At 40.0% G+C, this 21,122-nt stretch overlaps 1 protein-coding gene across 2 annotated transcripts in view; it reads left to right on the top strand.

Moving 5' to 3' along the window:
- The window catches only part of EYA1 (EYA transcriptional coactivator and phosphatase 1), a 159,009-nt gene that overhangs the window by 128,305 nt on the left and 9,582 nt on the right, over positions 1 to 21,122 (top strand). For both annotated transcript variants that reach the window (XM_068525357.1, XM_068525356.1), the window contains exons 13-17: positions 10,816 to 10,874; positions 10,985 to 11,145; positions 12,082 to 12,196; positions 12,322 to 12,443; positions 16,291 to 16,391. In XM_068525357.1, the coding sequence (XP_068381458.1) occupies positions 10,816 to 10,874; positions 10,985 to 11,145; positions 12,082 to 12,196; positions 12,322 to 12,443; positions 16,291 to 16,391 (558 nt within the window). The remainder of the gene's footprint in view (positions 1 to 10,815; positions 10,875 to 10,984; positions 11,146 to 12,081; positions 12,197 to 12,321; positions 12,444 to 16,290; positions 16,392 to 21,122) is intronic.

The following is a 21,122-nucleotide window of genomic DNA, read 5'->3' as shown; positions in this document are numbered from 1 at the left end:
TAGATACTCTCAGCAGGAATAATAGATCTAAAAGAAAGGCAACAGGAATTACAAAGAACACTGTGGCCAATGACAAATTATGTTTGCAAAATGATGGGCAAACCCACTGAAAACTGAGAAATCAGTTCAGCAGTAAATCAAAGGCTTATTCTTAAGAGTAGTCCTGACATTCCAAAGAATGACATTTATATTAGGTATGTGCTGAGTTGTCCTTTTTTTAAGGCTCTGAATTATTTTTTTGTACCTTGTCAGCCTGTAGTCTTTTATCTTACTACTTGATTTTAAGTTACATGATATAATTAAAAATATGTGTGATCTTTTAATGAAAAGCTGTATAATACAGTTTGACATATCAAACACTGATGCACTGCCCTATTTTTGTATTTGAAGGTATAAAACATTTTCACTGATTTCTCTGCAAATTTGTAAAATGCCATATCTTCTTACATTAGCTGGACGATAAATGAAGCTGTATATTTGGGCCAAAGCTTTTTATGTATAGTATCATGTGGTAGGGGTATAGAATGCACTGAAATATAGTTTGTGCTATTGCACAAAACATAACTTAAACAAAAAAAGATGGATCTTGTAGCATTAGATATTAGGCATTCACTGTATACCTTTTCATTCACTCTGTGCTTTTTATTCACTTTATTTTTTTATTCACTATATTGTTTAAAAAGTAAAGAAAGTTATGTGTTGATATCATTTGATCAAATGTAATAATATGCCATAATTATCAATTAAATGAATCCATTACTTTTAGAGATACAGTGTTGAACAATTTTAAATAAGCCCATTTTATTTTAAAAGCTCATCTTCAATTCTTTCTGGCTTTCATTAGTAAGCCTTCCTTTTCCTCACCCTAAGGTGGAGGGTGTAAATAAAGACAAATATATTTAATATAACCATGTGGTAAAGAAGGTATTCATGGTTAGAAAGAAGGAACTCCAAGCAGAGTGAAACTGACATATTTATTAACACTGTACCACTCTCTAAGAAGGAACCAGCTTCATGCAATTCCTTTGGGATTCTTTGAGCGGCTTGCTGCAGTGGTATTATCATAACATCTTACTTTTAATGAGCACATTTTTAAAGGCATTAATATTATAAGAAAATATTACAAATTTCAAAACATGTTCTCATCTTTTCTTTAATTATTGTTAATAAGAAGCTTGAGAGTCCTGTAATTTTTATTTAGTGATCTTAAATATTTAGTATAACTTCGTACATATACGAAAACGTAGCTTAAGCACTTTATCTTTTGCCTTAATATGCCATCTCCAGGTACTTTCAGTGAAGATTTTATTCTCTAAATGTTTTATGAATATTCATCTAAACAGAATGAGATTGAAAGAGTTAATATCTTGCCTTTGTTGAAACTGCTGTAATTCAAATCTTGGGTTTTGAATACAGGTACCTAGGTCTCCTAGCTAAAGTAAACATGATTCTAGTAAAATATCTCTCTCGTTTAGATAATCCCTACAGGATATGGTAACATTAAATATATTAAAATACTGTTTTTCTAAGTAAGAAACAATAATTTAAAACAGCACGTGTCTCCACAAGTTGCATCTTACTACCAAATCTTAAAAATAGATGTTGAAATTCCTCTTATCGGTTTCTGAGATTCAAAATTCTGTTTTCATTTATTTTTTTCCTACTGGCTTCTATAGTTGTGTCATCCTGTTCCTATCAAAACAGATGGGGATATTTGAACATTGACTTAAAATACGCGTTGGCACTGATGCTGTGCCGAGTAGATAGTTTAAAGTGGGAATGTGAAGATAAATTTGTCCAGCTATATTTTAATTCCTTAACTTGGTGTTTCGCAAACTGTCAAACAGAATGATTTCAAAAACTCCCTTTGTTCTTCACCTCCTGTGCCTTAGCCCTGGGTAATCTGCACCCTTTTCTTTTGCAAGGAAGCATTGTAGTGGGAAAGCACAGGCAATCGGCAGGTCACAAGGTGCACCCCAGACAGGCATGACAGGTCCTGCCGCTGAGCGCCAGTCACCGGGCTGCAACCCGGATACCCTTCTTTCCAGGTGGCCCGCGCTGCAGGCTTGCCGCCTGTCCTTGGTGAGGGGCACAGGGACGCAGCAGTTCTGTGGCTTTTCATTGCATCCATTTGAAAGTGCAGTGAGGGTTTGGACACACCTTTAGAAAGCACACTACAAGCATATTATTCCCCATCAGTAAGTCTAAATACACAGCACGTTGATTGGACAGCCTCCTTTATAAAGCAAAAGAGCGAAATATGCAAGTAAAACCCTGGTTTCTGCAAATTTCCTAACTCTCAGACAGAATTTCTTTCTTTTTTTAATTGAAGGATATAATTGATTTACAATGTTGCGTTAGTTTCAGGTGTGTAGCAAAGTGACTCAGTTATACATATATATATTTTTTTCAGATTCTTTTCCATTATAGGTTATTACAAGATATTGAATATAGTTCCCTGTGCTGTACAGTACAGACAGAATTTCTTAACCACCGAGCTCGAGGCGCTAACTCTAATTGTCAGTGAATGAGAAGCAGGATTCTTCACATCGTTGTCATTAATTAACTTGCTTGTTGACCACTCCTTCCCCCTACATAGGACTTCTGAATAACAAAATCTCTAGGGATGACCCATTTCACCTTATTTTTCCAACAAAGCTGTGCAAATATCTAGGCAGTCGGGAGTTATTTCCAAAAGCCGCCATGGAAATCACTCCCTTAAAACCTCTGTCACTCAAATACTGGTCACCCCGTGATGCCATCAGTACAATTTAGATTTTCTATGAGAAAGAGGATAGTGTGGGCACATCCACAGGTTGGGGGGGGGGGTGTCTTTTTTTTTTTTTTTTTTAAACATTTTCAAGCACTGCTGATCACTTGTTAAAATAAAGCTTTCAGACGATTTGTTTGAGTTGTCTCTAAAGTACTAGAAATACTCCTGTACTCTGTATAATTAAACATTTTCATGTTTAGGAATAAAAGGAAAACTTTCTAGTAACTTGTAGATGTCTAAGGTATCAAGCAAGTATCTGTATTGTTGGGGGGGGGGAGGTCAGAGCAGTGGATGTAACTGCTTGATGACAGACAGGAGGGGAGAGAGAACCCAGGCGCGGTTTCCTTGGCCTTCACCAACTCCAGGGGGTCTCAGTAGGCTCGCTGATGTAGACAATGAAAGTAGCTCTTTCTCCGGTGACTCTTTCTTCCTTCCTTCTTTACTTTGTAAAGAAAGTTATTGATACAGTTAGTCAGCAGTACGGTGTTCGTTTTCTCATGGTAAATTTGGGAAATGGAGCAAATATCGCTTCAGTCAGCAGAATCGGGGCTTCTGTAACTCAACTTCTCCAAAGACGTGTTTGTAAGAATTTTATATTGTTCCCTTTCATAACAGGCAGGACTGCCTCAAAGTCTTCTAAGTGTCTCTGTTTATTCAAAGCCTGCAGGTTTATTTGGAGTTTATGTTTCTAGTGTCGGATTCAGGGGTATAAACGCCTCAACATCCTGGCAATGACGTCACTGTGCTTGGCACAGATAATAAGACCCATTGTAACTGTCTTAATTCTTTTTATTAATTTTCCTAAATGAATGTGAATGGTATGGTGTATTTTTACATAATTGTGGCACAAGTGAAAGGCTTGGGGGGGAAAGTCCAACCACTACGGTATCAAAGCAGAATAAATATTTGCAGAAAAATTCTGCCATAACTTAATATTTTGCATATGAGCCCCTGTACAAAAGCGGAGTTATTCCCGGGGCTTGGTCCAAAAGAACATGTCTGTGGCCCGGCCCTGGAAGGCCAGAGATGATGATGGATCAGAAAAAGGTCAGCTTGAGTTGCAGTGCCAAAAATAATGACAGAAGGGACCAAAAAAGGCAGAATGACAGTGCCACCAGAGTTCTGAGAGAGACTGTGCCTTTGCCGCCTGGCTGTGAGCTGGTACCCCATGTGGCTTTCTTCCTGCTCCCAACCTTCCCTCTCATCTCTGGGACCTGCTCACTAACTGCACAGAGTCCCTGCGCATCTCTAAGTCTAGACCTGGTATTCAGTTCTGCTGCATGTGTTGGCAGTTTTCCCCAGCCACGCATGTGAGCATTTTATAATCCAGCCCCACGAGGGCTGAGATGGCTGCGAGCTGAGGGCCGGGAGTAACTGAAGCTTGCTAATTTTATTTATTTTACTGCTCTGTGAGGCACAGGCCGTGGAACATAAAGGGAAGCCAGGCGAGGGTAAACTTTGGTCATTTGGTTTGTGGTGTTTATCCAAAGGATGCTCCTAGGAGGCTTTCAGGTAGGACAGAGCCTGTAGGCCAGCACCTGTAGGCTCAATCTCACGCCTCCCTGATCGTTGCCAACTGCCCTCATTCAACTCTACCGTGACTGTGGCCAAAATCCTTGTTCCTGGCTTCAAGGCTCCTATTAGGACATGTGTCCAAGTCACACACCTACGCTCTCACTGCCTACCATTATGCTCTGTCCCCTCCACCCCAGTTCCCACGACGGCTCTCCTTCCGGAACCGTTTCCCTCTGGAGTGCCAATCATTTGGAGACATGGTGGAGAGATGAAGGGGCGGGGCTTGGAGAATGGAGGACTCACATCCGAGCTCCAGGCTGGGAGAGGGGCTGTGGTGACAAACTCTGGACCCAGGGGGGTGCGGGGCAGACGAAGGAGAGGATGTGTCCCGGAGCAGGAGTCCCCTAAACGTGAAACAACGGACGAGGCCACCGGGGACCTAGGTCGTGGCCACCACATAGAGTGGGCAGTTGTCTACACTGTGTGAAATCCAGGGATTCCCGGGAAGAAACAGTGAATGGGGGTCAAAGACCTGTATAGTGTCTCAGCACTTAGGTTATTTAACTCTTCTGAGTCTTCATTTATTTGCATCTGTAAAATGGGTTATAACATGCAATACTATTTTGTGTTCTACACAAATAACAGTAATTCAACTCAACAAGAAATAGGAGTCTGTGTAAGAGAAAGCGTGGGCCTGCCTCTGCAGGAACTCCACAGAAGTATAGGAAACGACTCAGAGTCGTTCGCCATCACTTTGCGGGAAGGAGGAACACGCTCTCTGTGGGACACGAAGTGTCAACACGGGACACTTTGGTAACCGAATGTCAACGGATGGTGCATCCCTGGTGCTCTAGGACTTCCGAAAAGGGAGGGACTGAGCTCAGGATGGCAACAGTGGGCCAGATGAGTTAGCAACATCTAATTCGGTATTGTGACATTTTCCTAGTGAAGGCTAATCACAGCTGTGCCCAGCACTGGCCTGACTCTTCCTTAGAATCTCTTTGTGAGCTGTGGGTATATGTGAAAACTGGTGAACTAAAAATGTTAATTATATATTCCTTTAGGATTGACCTGACACAGAGCCTTTATGCAAAAATATTGATTTTGACATCCCTTTGGAAAGCTATGAACAACAAATAACTCTTTGCCCACCTCCCTCTTGATCCCTTTCCAGTCCCACATTAATTCTCACATCTATAATTTGGGGGGTAAAAGAAACTATGTTCAAGAGCCTTCCCTCTCACCTCTGGGACCTGCTCACTAACTGTACAGAGTCCCTTTGCATCTCTAAGTCTAAGGTACTTCCTAGAGAGAAGGATGGCTTGCCCCAAAAGTGCCACCTTCCCCTACTCCACCGCACAGCCATGCAAAAGTAGAGGACCGGCATTGACAGTCTGGGATCGAAAAGCTGTGTTTTGTTTCTGTTACCGCAGCTTCAGCGATTGTGAACCACCTCTAGCTGTCCGCCATGTATCTCTGTATTTGATTACTTTAATCACAAAAGCAACCAGAATAAACAGTGGGCCAGGCTGTCCCTCTCTGATCTGGCAAACTATAATTTCAGTTTTTCAGAGCTCTGCAACCCTCTTGGACTAAACAGAATTCCACCATTCAGCAAGAGGATAGTCCTTTGTTTTTATTTATTTATTTATTTTTTTGGAAATGTGTACATCTGTACATTCTTTTTTTATACTCTTTTCCATTATGTTTTATCACAGGATATTCAATATAGTTCCCTGTGCTATACATTAGGACCTTGTTGTCTATCCATTCCAGATGTAAGTTTGCATCTACCGACCCAAACTCCCAATCCATCCCTCTCCCTCCCCCCCAACCCAACCCCGGGCAACCACAAGTCTGTTCTCCGTGTCTATGAGTCTGCCTCTGTTCATTTGTAAATAGGTTCATTTGTGCCGTATTTTAGGTTCCACATATGAGCGATACCATATATTTATCCTTCTCTTTCTGACTTCATTTAGTATGATAATCTCTGGTTGCATTCATGTTGCTGCAAATGGCATTATTTCATTCCTTTTTATGGCTGAGTAGTATTCCATTGTATATATGTACCACATCTTCCTTTTCCATTAATCTGTCGATGCACATTTAGGTTGTTTCCGTGTTTTGGCTATTGTGAATAGTGCTGCTATGAACATAGGGGTGCATGTATCTTTTGAATTATAGTATCGTCCAGGTGTATTCCCAGGAATGGGACTGCTGGATCATATGGTAATTCTATTTTTAGTTTTCTGAGGAACCTCCATACTGTTCTCCGTAGGGGCTGTACCAACTTACATTCCCACCAACAGTGCAGGAGGGTTCCCTTTTCTCCAAGAGGATAGTCCTTTGGATTCCAGGGAGGTTCTGCAGCATTTACCACAAGTGTAATTAACTTAGCACACGTGTAGCTAGTTAAATTAACTTCTGGCCCTCCTGCTAAACTAGGTGCCTTGAGGGCAGGGACTGATAACTTGATGCTACTTCCAAGGCAGAGCCAGCTCCCGCTGTCACCTGCTGGCCCATGTAACTCTTCCCCTCCTGCCTCAGGGCCTTTGAACTTGCTCTTTCCTTGGCCTGCAAAGCTCTTTCCGCAGATACCACCACAGCCTTGCATATTCCCCTCGCCTGCTGTATTTTTTCTCCTTAGCACTTATTACTGTCTGGTTGTACATTTTGCATTTTTTCTTGTTCGGGTGTCTCTCCCAACTAGAATGTTAGTTCCAAGATGGTAAGGATTTTTGTGTTAAGTGGTGTATCCTTAGCATCTAGAACAATACCCAGAACAGTCACCCCTTAATAAATAATCAGACACATGAATAAATAAATGATCACCTTTTTAATCCAAGGCACCCATTAGCCTGCTTGGATGGGTACTGAGTGCAAAGTCTGCCAGGAGTCCAGGAAATCGCTACTCTGTGTCCCCAAGTGAGACCCCAAGCCTGACACCCATATATGCTAGGGGTCCCTTAGGCATCTCAAGTCTCAGTAGGACTGATTAATGCGTGAAATATGCTCAATTGGCTGAGCTGGCAGTGGGAGCCCCCTATGTGGATGTCACCCCAAGACTTGGATTCGGTAAGGACATACTCCTTAAAATCCTATCACATACTTTCTGGAAGTTTATTTCAAGAGTACATTTTCAGCACATTCAGTCTTTTGGGAATAAAAACGTATTTTCTCGTGGAATTCTATATATCTGTACTCTGTGTATTAAGCATTAAATTAGGGTTTGTAGGGATACATTTTGGCACGTGAAAATACAGAAAGCTTCCATTATTGTCTTCTGTGTCTACCGGTGGGCGATTTAAACTCTGTCGCTGTTGTTGTTTCAGTGGGTGCAGAGCCCCCTCTGCTCCCCTCCCTCAGTTACCTAATTGTCTCAGTTTATGACGAATTTGGAAACTCAAAGCAACCAAATTCGGAAAGCAAAGATGGAAACCTCCAGTTAGGCTCTTAGGAAGACAAACAAAAAGCTAGATGGCTTCTGAAAAGTGGGAGAAGGGGAGCCTCGTCCCCACAGAGGAGACAACTGCACGATATCAGAATGCAGGGAACTGCAGTTTCTAATTTGGGAGTGAAGACACTTAGCACAAGTTCGCACGTAACAGGGCTCTGCTGGGAAATGAAATGATCTTTCAGTGTCTTAATAGTCTCCATTCTTTAAGGAATTAAAGTTTTTCATAGGTAAGCATCAAAAGTAATATTATAGTTTCTCACTAAATTTTTTTAAAATACACAGCTTATTTCCCAAGACATTTATACCCTTATTTGTAAACTCATACAGAGACTCGGCGGTGATGCATCTTTAATATGTATCTTATCAATGCCAAGTTTGTGCAACACAGTACTTGTCTATTGTTAGGTAAAATGAGCACCCTTTCCAAAAACACATTTTAATGATGTTTTAATTCCTAAAAGCGCTAACGAGGCTCTTTTGAAAAATGCGCTTGATTTTTTGAATCTATTTTGATTAAAATTGTTCTACAAAAATTCTCCAGCTGAAGAGCAGGATTTCCTTGTTGCCACCACACCACACTTTGCTTTCATCAAATCACCGTGAAGTGAGTTTGGTCATCTGCAGGTAAAAAAGCTGGAAGCTGTTGACACTTAGCGCGCGCGAACCAAGATATGGAACAATACTTCAAATGAGGGCCTCAGCCTGGGAACAAAAAGTCTTAAGGAAAGCTGGCAGGAGAAAACAAATACAGGATGTGGATGGACAATAGCCACGGTAGAGTCACCAACAGTCATTAGAAGATAACGGCTGCTCTGTTAGTAATGGAGATTTTCAAGAGCATTAGCTTAAGAAAAGCCTCTTAACACCCTGTTTTTGCAAAGAATTCTTCCCACCCCTAGAGTTAACCTAGTAACTTTAGGTCACCGCTGATTCCTTGAATTAAATTCTTTTTAACATATCTTTTCCTCTTCTAATTTCTCAACTTCCTCCTCCTCTCCGTTCTCTCTCCCAAGAGAGAAAAATCCTCCGTTGCAGCGCTAAGTAAGGCTTTAGGGGTTTTTGTTTGTCTGCGGGGGGTACGCTTTTCTGCATTTGTTTGTGTTGTAACTGACCATGCACCCGAAAAGAGTAGTTTACCAACAACATAATTTTTGTATTTCTGGCTAGATAAATGGCTAGATAGCAGAAAGTCATGATTTAGTAATTCTTTAAACCCAGAATAAGTACGTTGTTGAAAAAACACAACTATCATTCATCTTTCATCCTCCGAATTATGTATAATTAATAACTCTGAGAAGTTTCCAAACATGTTTTGCAGGAATGACCTGTTTTTTTTAAATGTTAAATTCACAGTCCTGCCTGTGAGGCCTCCTAGACTTTTATTCCTTTTTTTCTTATCTGGGGTTACGGACCTCGGGAGAGCAGGGGAGGGTTACAAGGTCAAAGTCCTTTCCTCCTTGGAACTTGCTGCTTGCTGGGAGAGGGTTGCCTGGAAAATAGATGCTTTAGAAAGAAGAGGTTGGGGGGTCAGGATTTTAATTCTGTTAAGCAACAGCTGGTTTGAGTTTCTTTCCACTTCTATCTCCTGCTCCTTTCCTCACAAATCCATGGAGAGAAAGGAATTTGTTCAGAAGGAACCAGCAACATAAAAATACACCTTCTGTTCCTGTGGTGCTTACCTGTGGTATCTTGTTATACATTGGATGTGAAGCACGAGAGGGACAGATAGGCTAGATTCTATACAATTAACTCTACAGGAAAGATAACCAGAGCTTTAGTCTGAAGAACATTTTAAAATACAGGATGCACGCCTGCAAATTTCTTTAAAAATTTTTTTAACTAAAACTTTTAATGGAAATAAGTGTCAGAACGGCCTCTGGGGTACTTGGAGGCTGACTGCCAAGAGGAGAATCATAACTGAAAACATTAAAGCATGCCAAGTGTGTGTTACTTGTTTCTGGACTAGGGACCGCGTCTGTCTCCAAATTAGTTTGCCTTCATTTGTTCAACAGATGTTGACTGAGTGTCTGCTCTTCCCACAATGATGCTGGGGGTTGGGGACACAGCAGTAAGATGTGGGCGTACTTACATGTGAGCAGGTGTATCAACATGAACTCGTCCAACTGAGCTTTAACCCACAGTTACACCTCCTATTCTAAACACTTTACACGTGGATTGGGATTTTAATATCAGGTCTGTTCAAATCGTATTATTCTATAATCAACTCATCAATCCGATATTTAAAATGAATATGTAATAATAGTGAAACAGTAAAAAAAAAAAAAAAAGTTAAAAGGTTTTAAAAACAGTAAAAAAAACACCTCGTGGTTTGATTATTTTTATTTAGGTTGTGAAGTCTCCCATGCTTTTTTCCTACACACACACACACACACACACACACACACACACACACACACACACACACACACACACACACACACACACACACACACACACACACACACACACACACACACACACACACACACACACAGAATAAAACTTGCATCTCTCAAATCAATGGCAAACCAGTAACAGATTTTCTCGTCTGGGCTCCTCCACACGCTGGCCTCAGGCTGTGTTGGTGTGTGGCTCGACAGCAATCAGAGGGCATAATTTCATTGGCAGTTAGCATCAGGTTTAATTTTTCTAGCATGTTAGATTTACCGAAATGTCTGGTTTCAGTTACGCTTCGGCATTGACTGAATCAGCTCCGAGCAGCACGATGTCTTCAGGTACCTGAGGTTTATGGAACACATATGCTAATTGTTTTCAATCACTTTCCTTTCTAAACACAAAAATGTGTTTTCTGAACCTGAATAACAGTAGTCCTTAATGACATTGCTCGTTTCTTATATTGTAAAAGGACCCGAAGTAGGTAAAAATGTCAATTTAACTAGACTGCCACCTACTGATTGCCGTGGTTGGAAAATACTCCAATTAGAGTGTTTGGGCTTTTTTTTTTTTTTTTTAAAAAACAGGCTTGTGTGGATTTTCCCCCCTCCAAAAAATGTAGATAAATGTAGATGCTTTTTGAAAATTAACATGTATCATTTTAATTGCATTTTAGGAATGTGACCAAGTTCATATAGATGATGTCTCTTCAGATGACAATGGACAAGACCTAAGGTGAGCCCATGAATGGGAAGTGATGGGCTCCATGTTATAGCTTAATTGCTCAGCTTATTAAGATGAACTTTCTGTTTGGTTAACTTTGGGTTTTTCTTGCATCTAAATAGCACATATAACTTTGGAACAGATGGCTTTCCTGCTGCGGCAACCAGCGCTAATTTATGCTTGGCAACCGGCGTGCGGGGCGGTGTAGACTGGATGAGAAAGTTGGCCTTCCGTTACAGACGAGTAAAAGAGATCTACAATACCTACAAAAATAATGTCGGAGGCAAGTGACTATCACCAGTAGGTTACTGGGTTAGTTAAGATAGTCTTGATAAGATGCTCAAAGTACCACACACTTTTACATCACACTTTTTTTGGATAGAATAGCTTTTTTTTGAGAGCCGTTTCATCTAACCAGTGATTATTCTGCTGTGACTGAGTGACAGAAGTAACAGACTAGAGCCAGCTGCCCTGGCCAGGCTAGTCTAGTCCTCGCTCCATTGCTTAGTAGTAGTGTGACCTGGAGTAAGTTTCATGACCTCCTGCCTAAAGGACTTAAGACGAATCATAAAGCTCCTTCTACTGGGTAGATGTTTGCATTAGTTTGGATCTTTTGATTGTGGTTCAAAATGGCTTTGGTATGAAAAGGAACATATCGACCTAATGAAAAGTTTAGGTGGTGTTGGTTTCTGGCATGGCTAAATCCAGATGCTCAGATGATGCAGTCAGTAATCTTTGGCCTGTAATTTCCTTTGGAAAATTACCGCCTCCCAAAAGGTGGCAAATGTGCCCACCAGTAGAGCCAGGCTTATATGCTACCAGTTCAGCACCTCCATGGGGTGGAAAGTGTCTTTCCCAATAGATTGAGCAAAAGTTCCAAAACAGCCTTTCACTGGCCAAGCTGAGGACATATGGCTATTCTGGGAGCCGGAGGGTAGGGTCTGCTCTGCTCAAACTTCGTGGTTGGAGAAATGGGGGAGAGTAGGCTCCCCAAAAAGAAGAGATGACGTCTATAGCCAGAAGAAGGGTGCTAGGAATGCAAAACCAATAGATGTTCCCTGTGGTGCTAAATAGTTGTCAAATGAATGATAACGTGAAAAATTGCTTAGTATATTATAAAGCTTGAGGGTAGTATTCGAGTAGTTTCAAATGTTTACTGTTTATAAAGTTGACGAGACACGTTAGTGAGGAAGTAGTTCGTGTGCTTTTAAATCCACAGGTCTGCTTGGTCCAGCTAAGAGGGAAGCCTGGCTGCAGCTGAGGGCCGAGATTGAAGCCCTGACAGACTCCTGGTTGACACTGGCCCTGAAAGCTCTCACACTCATTCACTCCCGGTAAGTTCTCCCCAGGTCACTTCATACAAAGTGCCTTTGCCTGAGAACGAGCTGTGCTTGTTCATTTTGGAGATTTATTTTTCAACTGTCTTTTTTTTTTCTTCTTCTTCTTTGTATTCTCACAGGACGAACTGTGTTAATATTTTAGTAACAACTACTCAGCTTATCCCAGCATTGGCGAAAGTCCTGCTGTATGGATTAGGAATTGTATTTCCAATAGAAAATATTTACAGTGCAACTAAAATTGGTAAGCTGCTTTTTAATTAATTAATTAATCTAACAGTCAACCCTTTGCTTTCAGGCTAGTAAAAATGAAAGGCAATAAATAGGACTACTTTTTTCAGAATGCTAAATGTCAGAAAACTAGAAGAATGATTTAACCAATTTTATTGTCAAAATTGGCGTTAGATATCAAGAGAAATATAAAGCACAATCCACGTAGTTGAACTCAGAAGATTTTACTTTACTGGCTAACATTAAAAGCTATGCATTTTAGCTATAGTCAACTTAGCATCACTTCTAGATTATTCTTATTTTTATTCTCTTAGGCAACGTCAATGAAAATATTTTATAAGCTAAAACAAGTAGTTGTATAGAAATATACAAAGTAGAAATGAAATAACTAATAGCAGCTTTAATTAAACAACTCTAATAATAAATTATTATTACTGGAACTATTTTTTTCACATTTTACAACATGTATAAATGATTGAGTTCCCATTTTTGTTATGGGGACCAAAAAAATTAAATTCTTGCAAGAAGGAAATGTAGTTGGGAAAGAAGATTAATGGGAAATTTAGTTAAGATATAAACCAAGACAAAAGTCATGGTAAAAGGAAGACATGGCTCTTTCCTTAGGGAATTCACTAACTCTAGCAGGGGAAGCAGACATCAATATAACTATAATATGACAAAGTAGTACGTAAATAAGCATTTATCAAGTATCTACTAGATGCTCAGAACCGTACTAAACATTTTACATACTAAAGTCAGTCTTTGCAGCCTTTCCATTTTTCAGCTGAGAGAACTAAAGCTCAGAGACTTAAGTAAATTGTTCAAGTTAACAGCTAGTAAAGTTAAGGGTCAAAGTAGATCTCTCTGATTCCAAGGTCCAGCAGACTCCGTTCCACACCCTAAGGGGTCCTACCACTAAGTGCCCAAATGTGCACTTCAATGGGAGAGCATTCACTCCCACCCAGGAGGAGGCAGAGGGCACGTGTCAGTGAAGACTAAAGGGAAGATATGACATTTGAGCTGGGTAGAGAAGGGTAAATAAGAGTTTACTAGGCAGACGGCTAGTGAGAACAAAGTGACAGAGGAATTAAAATGTGTTCCGTGCTGAGGGACTTGTGAGTCGTCCTGGGTGACTAATATGCAATGCCCATGGGGAGCTGATGCTGGAAAGGTAGCCTCGGGTCTTATCATAAGTGGCCTCGTAGGTTGCCCTAATGAGATGAATGTTATGTGAGTGAGTCCTAGGCAAGGAGGCTGAGTATCCTGGTAGGTGGAAAGAAGGTTGTTTCTGGCTAAAGAAAAAGGTGCAAAACAGAGCCCCTATCTATTTGGCTTGTACTTCTCCTTCAAAGAACTTACTAAGTTATCACTAAAAAATTGCTTGTTCAGTTATTTGTTCATAGTCTCCTTGATAACTGAGTCTGTCAGTCTCACTCATCATGGTGGCTACAGGGCCCAGCACATGGTAGGTACTCAATCAGTGTTGAATGAAATGGGTGAATAAATGGTTGTTTATTCAGAAGAAGGCTGACACAGAGGTTTCTTTTAGGCAACTGGGTCAGTAGTGACACTGTTAGCTGATGGGGAAATCAGGTTTGATGGCAAAGATAATAAGGGTTTGATCTTACCAACGTGAGTTTGAAAAACCTATGGGATATTCAGATAGCCCTGTCAAGTTGGAAATAGTTGGAGTTTGAGAATGACTGACGCCTCCTGAGAAGGGCCAAGGAGAGAATACTGGAAAATACTTCTTATAAAATGAAAGGAGTATACCAAATAGAATTCCTAGTAGCCTAGGAGAACTTGAATTTTTATATGTTGTCATATAAAATAGCAATCAGTTTCCAGGAACTCAGGTCTTTATTCTATCTGTATCAATAAAGAGGAATCATTGTGTTTTGTAAACAAGGATCCAAGGGAAAGGTTTATCAGCACATGAAATAAAGAACATATTCCAAATGAGCGTATAATGCAGAAGGGATAGCACTTAACTTCCCAGAAGAAAAGAACAATGAGCGTATTACACGTCATGCACATTGAACTTTAATCCCAAATAATTTGAAAATGCGAGGATAATAGGAAATTACAATAACAATCAAGAAAGTATTTTTTTAATGGGCATTTTGTTTGCCATATTGGACTTAACTTTGTTTTCAGTATAGAATAAAAATTCGATTTAAAAACTGTACGGTGGTAGAAATGATCTCAAAACCATCGGTAGAATCACTTTTCCATGATATTCTTAATAAGAACAGTAGGGATTGAAACTCCTGTAAGTTGCTGCTAGTTTTGCCATCAAATGAGATCTAATTTGGGGATCAATGCAGAAAACCACCCAGGAATTTTCCTTGTAGGCCAGGGTTCCCTGCCCCACACGCACAGCAGGAGGTGAGCGGTGAAGGGGGAGCAAAGCATTGCTGGGGTTGCCGCCTGAACCATCCCCATCTCCCCCCGGGGCCCCGACCCCCACCCCCACCCCCGCCGGTCCATGGAAAAATTGTCTTCCACAAAACCGGTCCCTAGTGCCAAAAAGGTTGGGGACTTATTTTTAAATAACACTGAGCTTACCTTCCTTTTTTCCATGAAAAGGAAACTTTACAAAACCACATAAACATTTCCCTCTAAGCGGGGAAAGAAAGTTTCATGACATCTGACTGTTTGGTTACATATTTTTTGCAGTGAAAACCATCCTTTGTATTTGTTTCTCAAGGTGATTTAATATTTCACAGGTTAGTGGGCAACTGAAGAAGCATTGAAATGACATCCTTTGAATAAGGCTGGCCTTATTTCGTTCTGTCAGATGCAAACTAGAGATTTTAGTGCAAAATACAAATATAAAGCAGACATTTGTTTAAGCAAACAAGCAATTTGTTCGTGTGTATATCTGATCCTTATTTGAAAGAGGTACAGGCCCCCGTTCAGCCATTCACATTTGAAAACTATAAACTGTCCCATTGTCCATTAAAATGACCTTATTGGCAGCCCACGACTTGGAACCCCAGTTCCTGCTCCGAGAAGCAACAATGGCCGCATTAACTACAGGGACATGCTGACAGTGTAGCTGCCACGGGAGCCTCAACTAAGTCTTGACATGGGAAAGATAATAGATAGGTACAGGTATCCTGTTACCTTTATCCCACTTTTCCTCTAGGAAAGCGCTTTACTGAACATTAGATGCCTGGGCCAGGCAAGCACGCTCTCTCTTGTAGGGCGCCAAATTACCTGACATTCATTTCAGAAACAGTTTTCCAAGAATATTTCAGGTCAGTGCATTAGGCCTGGGTGGGGGGGGAGGGTGTCTTTCATTCAAAGAGCATCCCAACCTGAAAATGAAGGGATAGACCAAGTCCAGTGTTGGATTTCTCTTGCCGTAACAAAACCAGTCCTTCGGTTTTGTTCATCCTTGTCAACAGTCTTTCGATCAGATACTGTATTCAGAGTTTGATAGATCATGAAACATTTTTTAAGTCAAGTTAAAATATATTGCCAGAATGGCATGCTTTCATTTAGTCTCAGCTTGTAGGGGGAAAAGTACTATTTCCAAACAAAACTTTTTCCACCAAATGCTCTAGGTCTAGATTCTACTTTTTAATAAATGAGTCTTGGGGGGAAAAGTACTAAAATTGTCCATTCCCAAGGGACAGAACACCACATGGGTCGTTCATTTACAGTTTTTGCTGTATTGTGCTGTTCTGCGTACTCCCCAAATGGCATATAAAAGCACTCTTTTCCTAGTTCGCACAAGTACGATAGAGTTGGATCAGAAGCACGGAAAAAGCATTTTATATAAAAAGTTTAAGCCCTAGAGTGCTGACTTACTCAAACTTTACATTTTTTTATAATTTACTTTTGTTCATTAGGAAAGGAAAGCTGTTTTGAGAGGATAATTCAGAGGTTTGGAAGAAAAGTGGTGTATGTTGTCATAGGAGACGGTGTGGAAGAGGAACAAGGGGCAAAAAAGGTGAGTGTTCCTCCTTGGTGCCTCTTGTGCCCTTTAATTTTTCTAAGTCCTCAAAATCGTCAGAACTGGATCATTTAAACACATGCCATTTCTCTGAAACAGATTATGAATGTGTTCTGAACCATAAGCGCTGACCGAGGGCAGAGTAGAATTAAGTCATTATTGAAGCGATCTTTTTGAAGAGTGGTATTCACAAGCTCGGGGGTCATGGATGGTTGGTCTTCACAGAATGTAGACTTGGGGAACAGAAAAGGAGGCTTAGTTCTGCAGCCATCATCTGGAACAGAGACAGCACACATGCCTGCTCATGCCCCTTTCTGCACCCATGGCAGACATCGCCAGGTGATCAGACGTCCGTTACCTGAGCCTGGATGCAGCCTAAGAACCTTCCAAACATCAGTGCAGAAAGATTCTAGGAGCTAATCAGAGCTGGCTTGCAAAACTATTTTCTGCCCTAGAGTACGGTGCCTTCTTTTGATCACGAGGTCAATGCTTTGCCTCTTTTGGGATGCTCAAAAAGGAGGAAAGGAGCAGGTCCCTTGACTCCCCGTTTGCCCATGAGATTTCTTTCTATTCTTCTGCATCCCTGCAAGTGTGATTCTGTCATTTCCCGTAGCAAAAGCTTTCTCATGAATGTCCTTCATTGTATTTTAAAAAGGGGGAAGGAGGAAGGAACCACATTCCTTAGCCTGGCACGCAGGGTCTTCACAATCTAGTAACAACGTAGGCACATTGGTCTGCTTACGCTCCTTTGGCCACGCCCAGCACCCCCTTCCTGCTGTTGCTGTGCTTGGGATGCTCCTCTTCCCAGTGCCCAACTGTCATCGTCTTACTCGTTTTTCAAAATCCAGTCTACATACCACCTTTTCTATTTCCCTTGTTTATAAGAACTCAGTTATAATAGCACCACTTACACTTTAATTGGAGAAGCTCTGGTAAATAACTTGCATTCTTGAGCCAGATACCCTGCGTTTGAATGGCAGCTCTACCATTTACCAGTCCTGTGACTTCGAAAAAGTTACTTTACCCTTCTCTTTCCGTATCTATACATGGAGATTATAGCAGCACCTAGCTCATTGGCTATTTTAAGGATTAGATTTAGTTCAGATATAAAACAGAGCCTGATACATATGAAATATGCAACAAATGGCAGCTATTATTATTAATTATTTGCGCACGTGCCTGTTTCAGCAGTAAAGTGTGAGCTCCTGAGATGTAGGGATCTTATTTTGCTTGATTGCTGTTTGAGACTCTGCCTTCATTTTTTTTTTTATAGTTCCCTAAATCTTGGCACAGTCATGCACTAATATTTCTTAAATTGAAGAGCATTAACTGAGATTAACCAATAGGATAATTTTTTTCTTCTCTTCCCCATACACTCACTCATAGAAGTCACTTTTCCATAAAGGAGGCAAGCTCTTCTGGAATATTCCAGTGTACTCCAGAAATGGCACCAGCCCATAGATGCAGCATTAAGCATGGCACGTGGCCAGCCTCCGTATAGAGTCCAAGAATACTTAATTCACCTTCAGTGCCTCTGAATTCCAGTAAAAGCATAGAAGCTGACCCTAATTCTGTAAATAATAGATTTCACTTACACCCATAGATACACAATGTGCCCATGATTACAGTCTCCCCACGTGTGATCAGTGCTGGTAGAAACCCGCACACACTTTTTTAAAGCTTGATTCTAAGCAATATCTGCCATCTAAGCACTAATTCTGCATTCCAGCTTCACCAGTGGCCAACCACCATTGTCATTAGGTACATCTGTTAGCCCTTTGGGCTGTCTCCATAAAAAGAAATCTTTCCCAGACTAAATAGAGTACCCAAAGCTCAACCCTGGAGAGTTAAAGAGAATATTTGGTGCGAATCCAGACTCAAATCTTTTTCCTGAGGAAGCCTCTGGAATCCCCTGCCATTTCCAGACAGGACCTCCTAGTGGCTATGGGAACATGGAATAGATTTGCACCTCTGAGCATCACAGAATTGAAGAGCAGCATTTCATGCCAGGATGGCCCAGGGCCAAGGTGTGAATCTGCCCTCCAAGCTGGTCCTTCTCCACCTAGTACTCACCAAAAAATTTTAATTTCAAGAGAAGGTTGCCAAAATGTGGCTTTCTAGCTTGTGGTAGACAGAAGAATGTTTCTGAAAGTGATGACCTAAAATTCAAAGAACACAAGAAGTATGTTTCTTAGATATTTGTGTGGTGAACACAAGATGGGAAAAGTAAAGGAATTCGTGATTTGATGTTAGAATTGAAAGTAGTAACAGTATAAGAGTATTTGCTCTCTTTGAAGAACAGTTAAAATTGTTTCCACTGTTTATCTTTGGACATGTTATTCTTTCTATTCAGGACAAACACACACACCTATACCGAAAAGAATTAGGCAGCTGCCTATGACAACCATCCTCTTTAAATTTTTTTGACTGCAAATGAATACTTGTAGCTTCAACTTTCTGTTCTGATTTCATGGGATAAGTGTATGTAATCAGTCCAGTACTCTCTGTTACAAAGGAACTCTTTGCACCTTGAGAGCTACCAGCATGGGAACTCTAATGAAACTGTAACCAGGAGTTGTAAGAACTTTAATGTGTTTGTAAAGTGTACAGATTTTTCAGAAATAGATTCCTAATAATTGTGCATATGATTCAGATGTCATAAATCTATCATCCTGAGTGACAAATTGACCATTCCTTTCTTACAGTCTGTCTAGCCTTTCTCGGTTAACTAGTATTTAAACAGCAGTACTTAGTGCATGAGTTAAGAGACAAGGATCTAATAGTTCACAGTAAATAATGAGTATATTTAATGTGTGGGGTTCTACATAGAAATAGAGAATATTTAATATTTAACTTAAGGGAAATATTTAATTTAGGGGAAGACTATAATTTAGCAATATCTCATTTTAAAAACTCTAAAAATTCAAGCTAAAGAAATAAAGAGATGGTTATCCTTACTATCAGTTATAAAGCCCTTATTATGTCCCAGAACCTCTTTCAGGCACTTCCTATCCATTATCTCATTAAATCCTCACAACAATTCTATGAGGCAGGAGCCCTTAGACCTCTTTTATAGATGAGGAAACTGCGGCACAGGAAGGTGAATACTTTGGCCAAGCTCACACAGCTAGAAAGTCACCAAACTAGGATTTGAAGCCAATTATATCTGTGAGATTCAGTACAAAGTTCCTTCAAATTACAGACTTTACTTACATATCTTAAATATGATTTGATTTACAAAAAAAGAATTTTAATGCTTTTTTTTTAATTGTTAGAATATAGTGTGCAATGTTTATTTCTTTCCTTTTGGGAGGTAGATAGAACTATGTGAAGTGTTCTCTTTCTCCCATTTTGACACTCATGATTAAAATTTTAAAAATAAATCGTTAATTCTAGTGTATAATTTGGTTCACAAGCATTTCAGATTACTAAATAAAACTAACAGTGAACCAGTGAAGTTCTGCAAGTTGGGGCACTAAAATGTTTTGCAAAATCAAAACATTTTGCATTTCTTCTAAATCAATTTTAACCATTTAGCTACCTCTCTTCATTTCCTGTGTCCTTTTAAAAATCTAGTACAACACCCTCCTCTCTTCCCTGTAGAGATAGATGTCTTTCATCTCCCTAAATACTGTTCTTTTGCTAGAGGAAGTTATTTTTTTAAGCCCAGAAATGAAAACTAGTAAGTATTCTGCCAGTTACCTGTTTTGTTATGGTCAATTGAAGTCTGCTCTGTCACCTTTGTTCTCTTTACCAATACAGTCCCAGGAGTTTCATCAGTAATTTTATCTAATTCTGTAATCCATATCATTAAAAAAAAAAAAAAAACCCTTCAAAGAGAAAAGGTTAGAAATACCTTTGTTTTTTAAAAAACGACGTTATTCTAAAAAGATCTCTTTTTTCAAAATTTTTATGGGAGTATAGTTGATTTACAATGTTGTGTTAGTTTCAGGTGTACAGAAAGTGAATCTGTTATATACATATATCCACTCTTTTTTACATTCTTTTCCCATATAGGCCATTACATAATATCGAGTGAAGTTCCCTGTGCTATACAGTAGGTCCTTACTTAGTTATTATCTATCTTATATATAGTAGTGTGTTTATGTCAATCCCAATCTTCCAATTTATCCCTCCCCCCCACTTACCCCCTGATAACCATAAGTTTGTTTTCTATATCTGTAACTCTATTTGTTTTGTCGATAAGTTCATTTGTACCCTTTTTCTAGAATCAACATATAAGCGATATATGATACTTGTCTTTCTCTGTCTGACTTAACGTCACTCAGTGTGACAATCTCTAGGTCCATCCATTGTTGCTGCAAATGGCATTATTTTGTTCTTTTTTATGGCTAATATTCCATTGTATATATGTACCACATCTTTTTCTGTTCCTCCATGAATGGACATTTAGGTTGCTTCCATATCCTGGCTATTGTAAATAGTGCTGCTGTGAACGTTGGGGTGCATGTATGTTTTCAAATTACAGTTTTCTCTGGATATATTCCCAGAAGTGGGATTGCTGGATCATATGGTAGTTCTATTTTTAGTTTTTTAAGGAACCTCCATATTGTTCTCCATAGTGTCTGCACCAGTATACATTCCCACCAACAGTGCAAGAAGGTTCCCTTTTGTCCACTCCCTCTCCAGCATTTATTATTTATAGATTTTTTTGATGGTGGCCATTCCCACAGGTGTGAGGTGATACCTCATTGTAGTTTTGATTTG

The sequence above is a fragment of the Eschrichtius robustus genome, chromosome 17, assembly GCF_028021215.1.
Source record: "Eschrichtius robustus isolate mEscRob2 chromosome 17, mEscRob2.pri, whole genome shotgun sequence".
In the NCBI taxonomy this organism is placed as follows: Eukaryota; Metazoa; Chordata; class Mammalia; order Artiodactyla; family Eschrichtiidae; genus Eschrichtius; species Eschrichtius robustus.
This window is presented reverse-complemented; position numbering and strand designations above follow the sequence as displayed.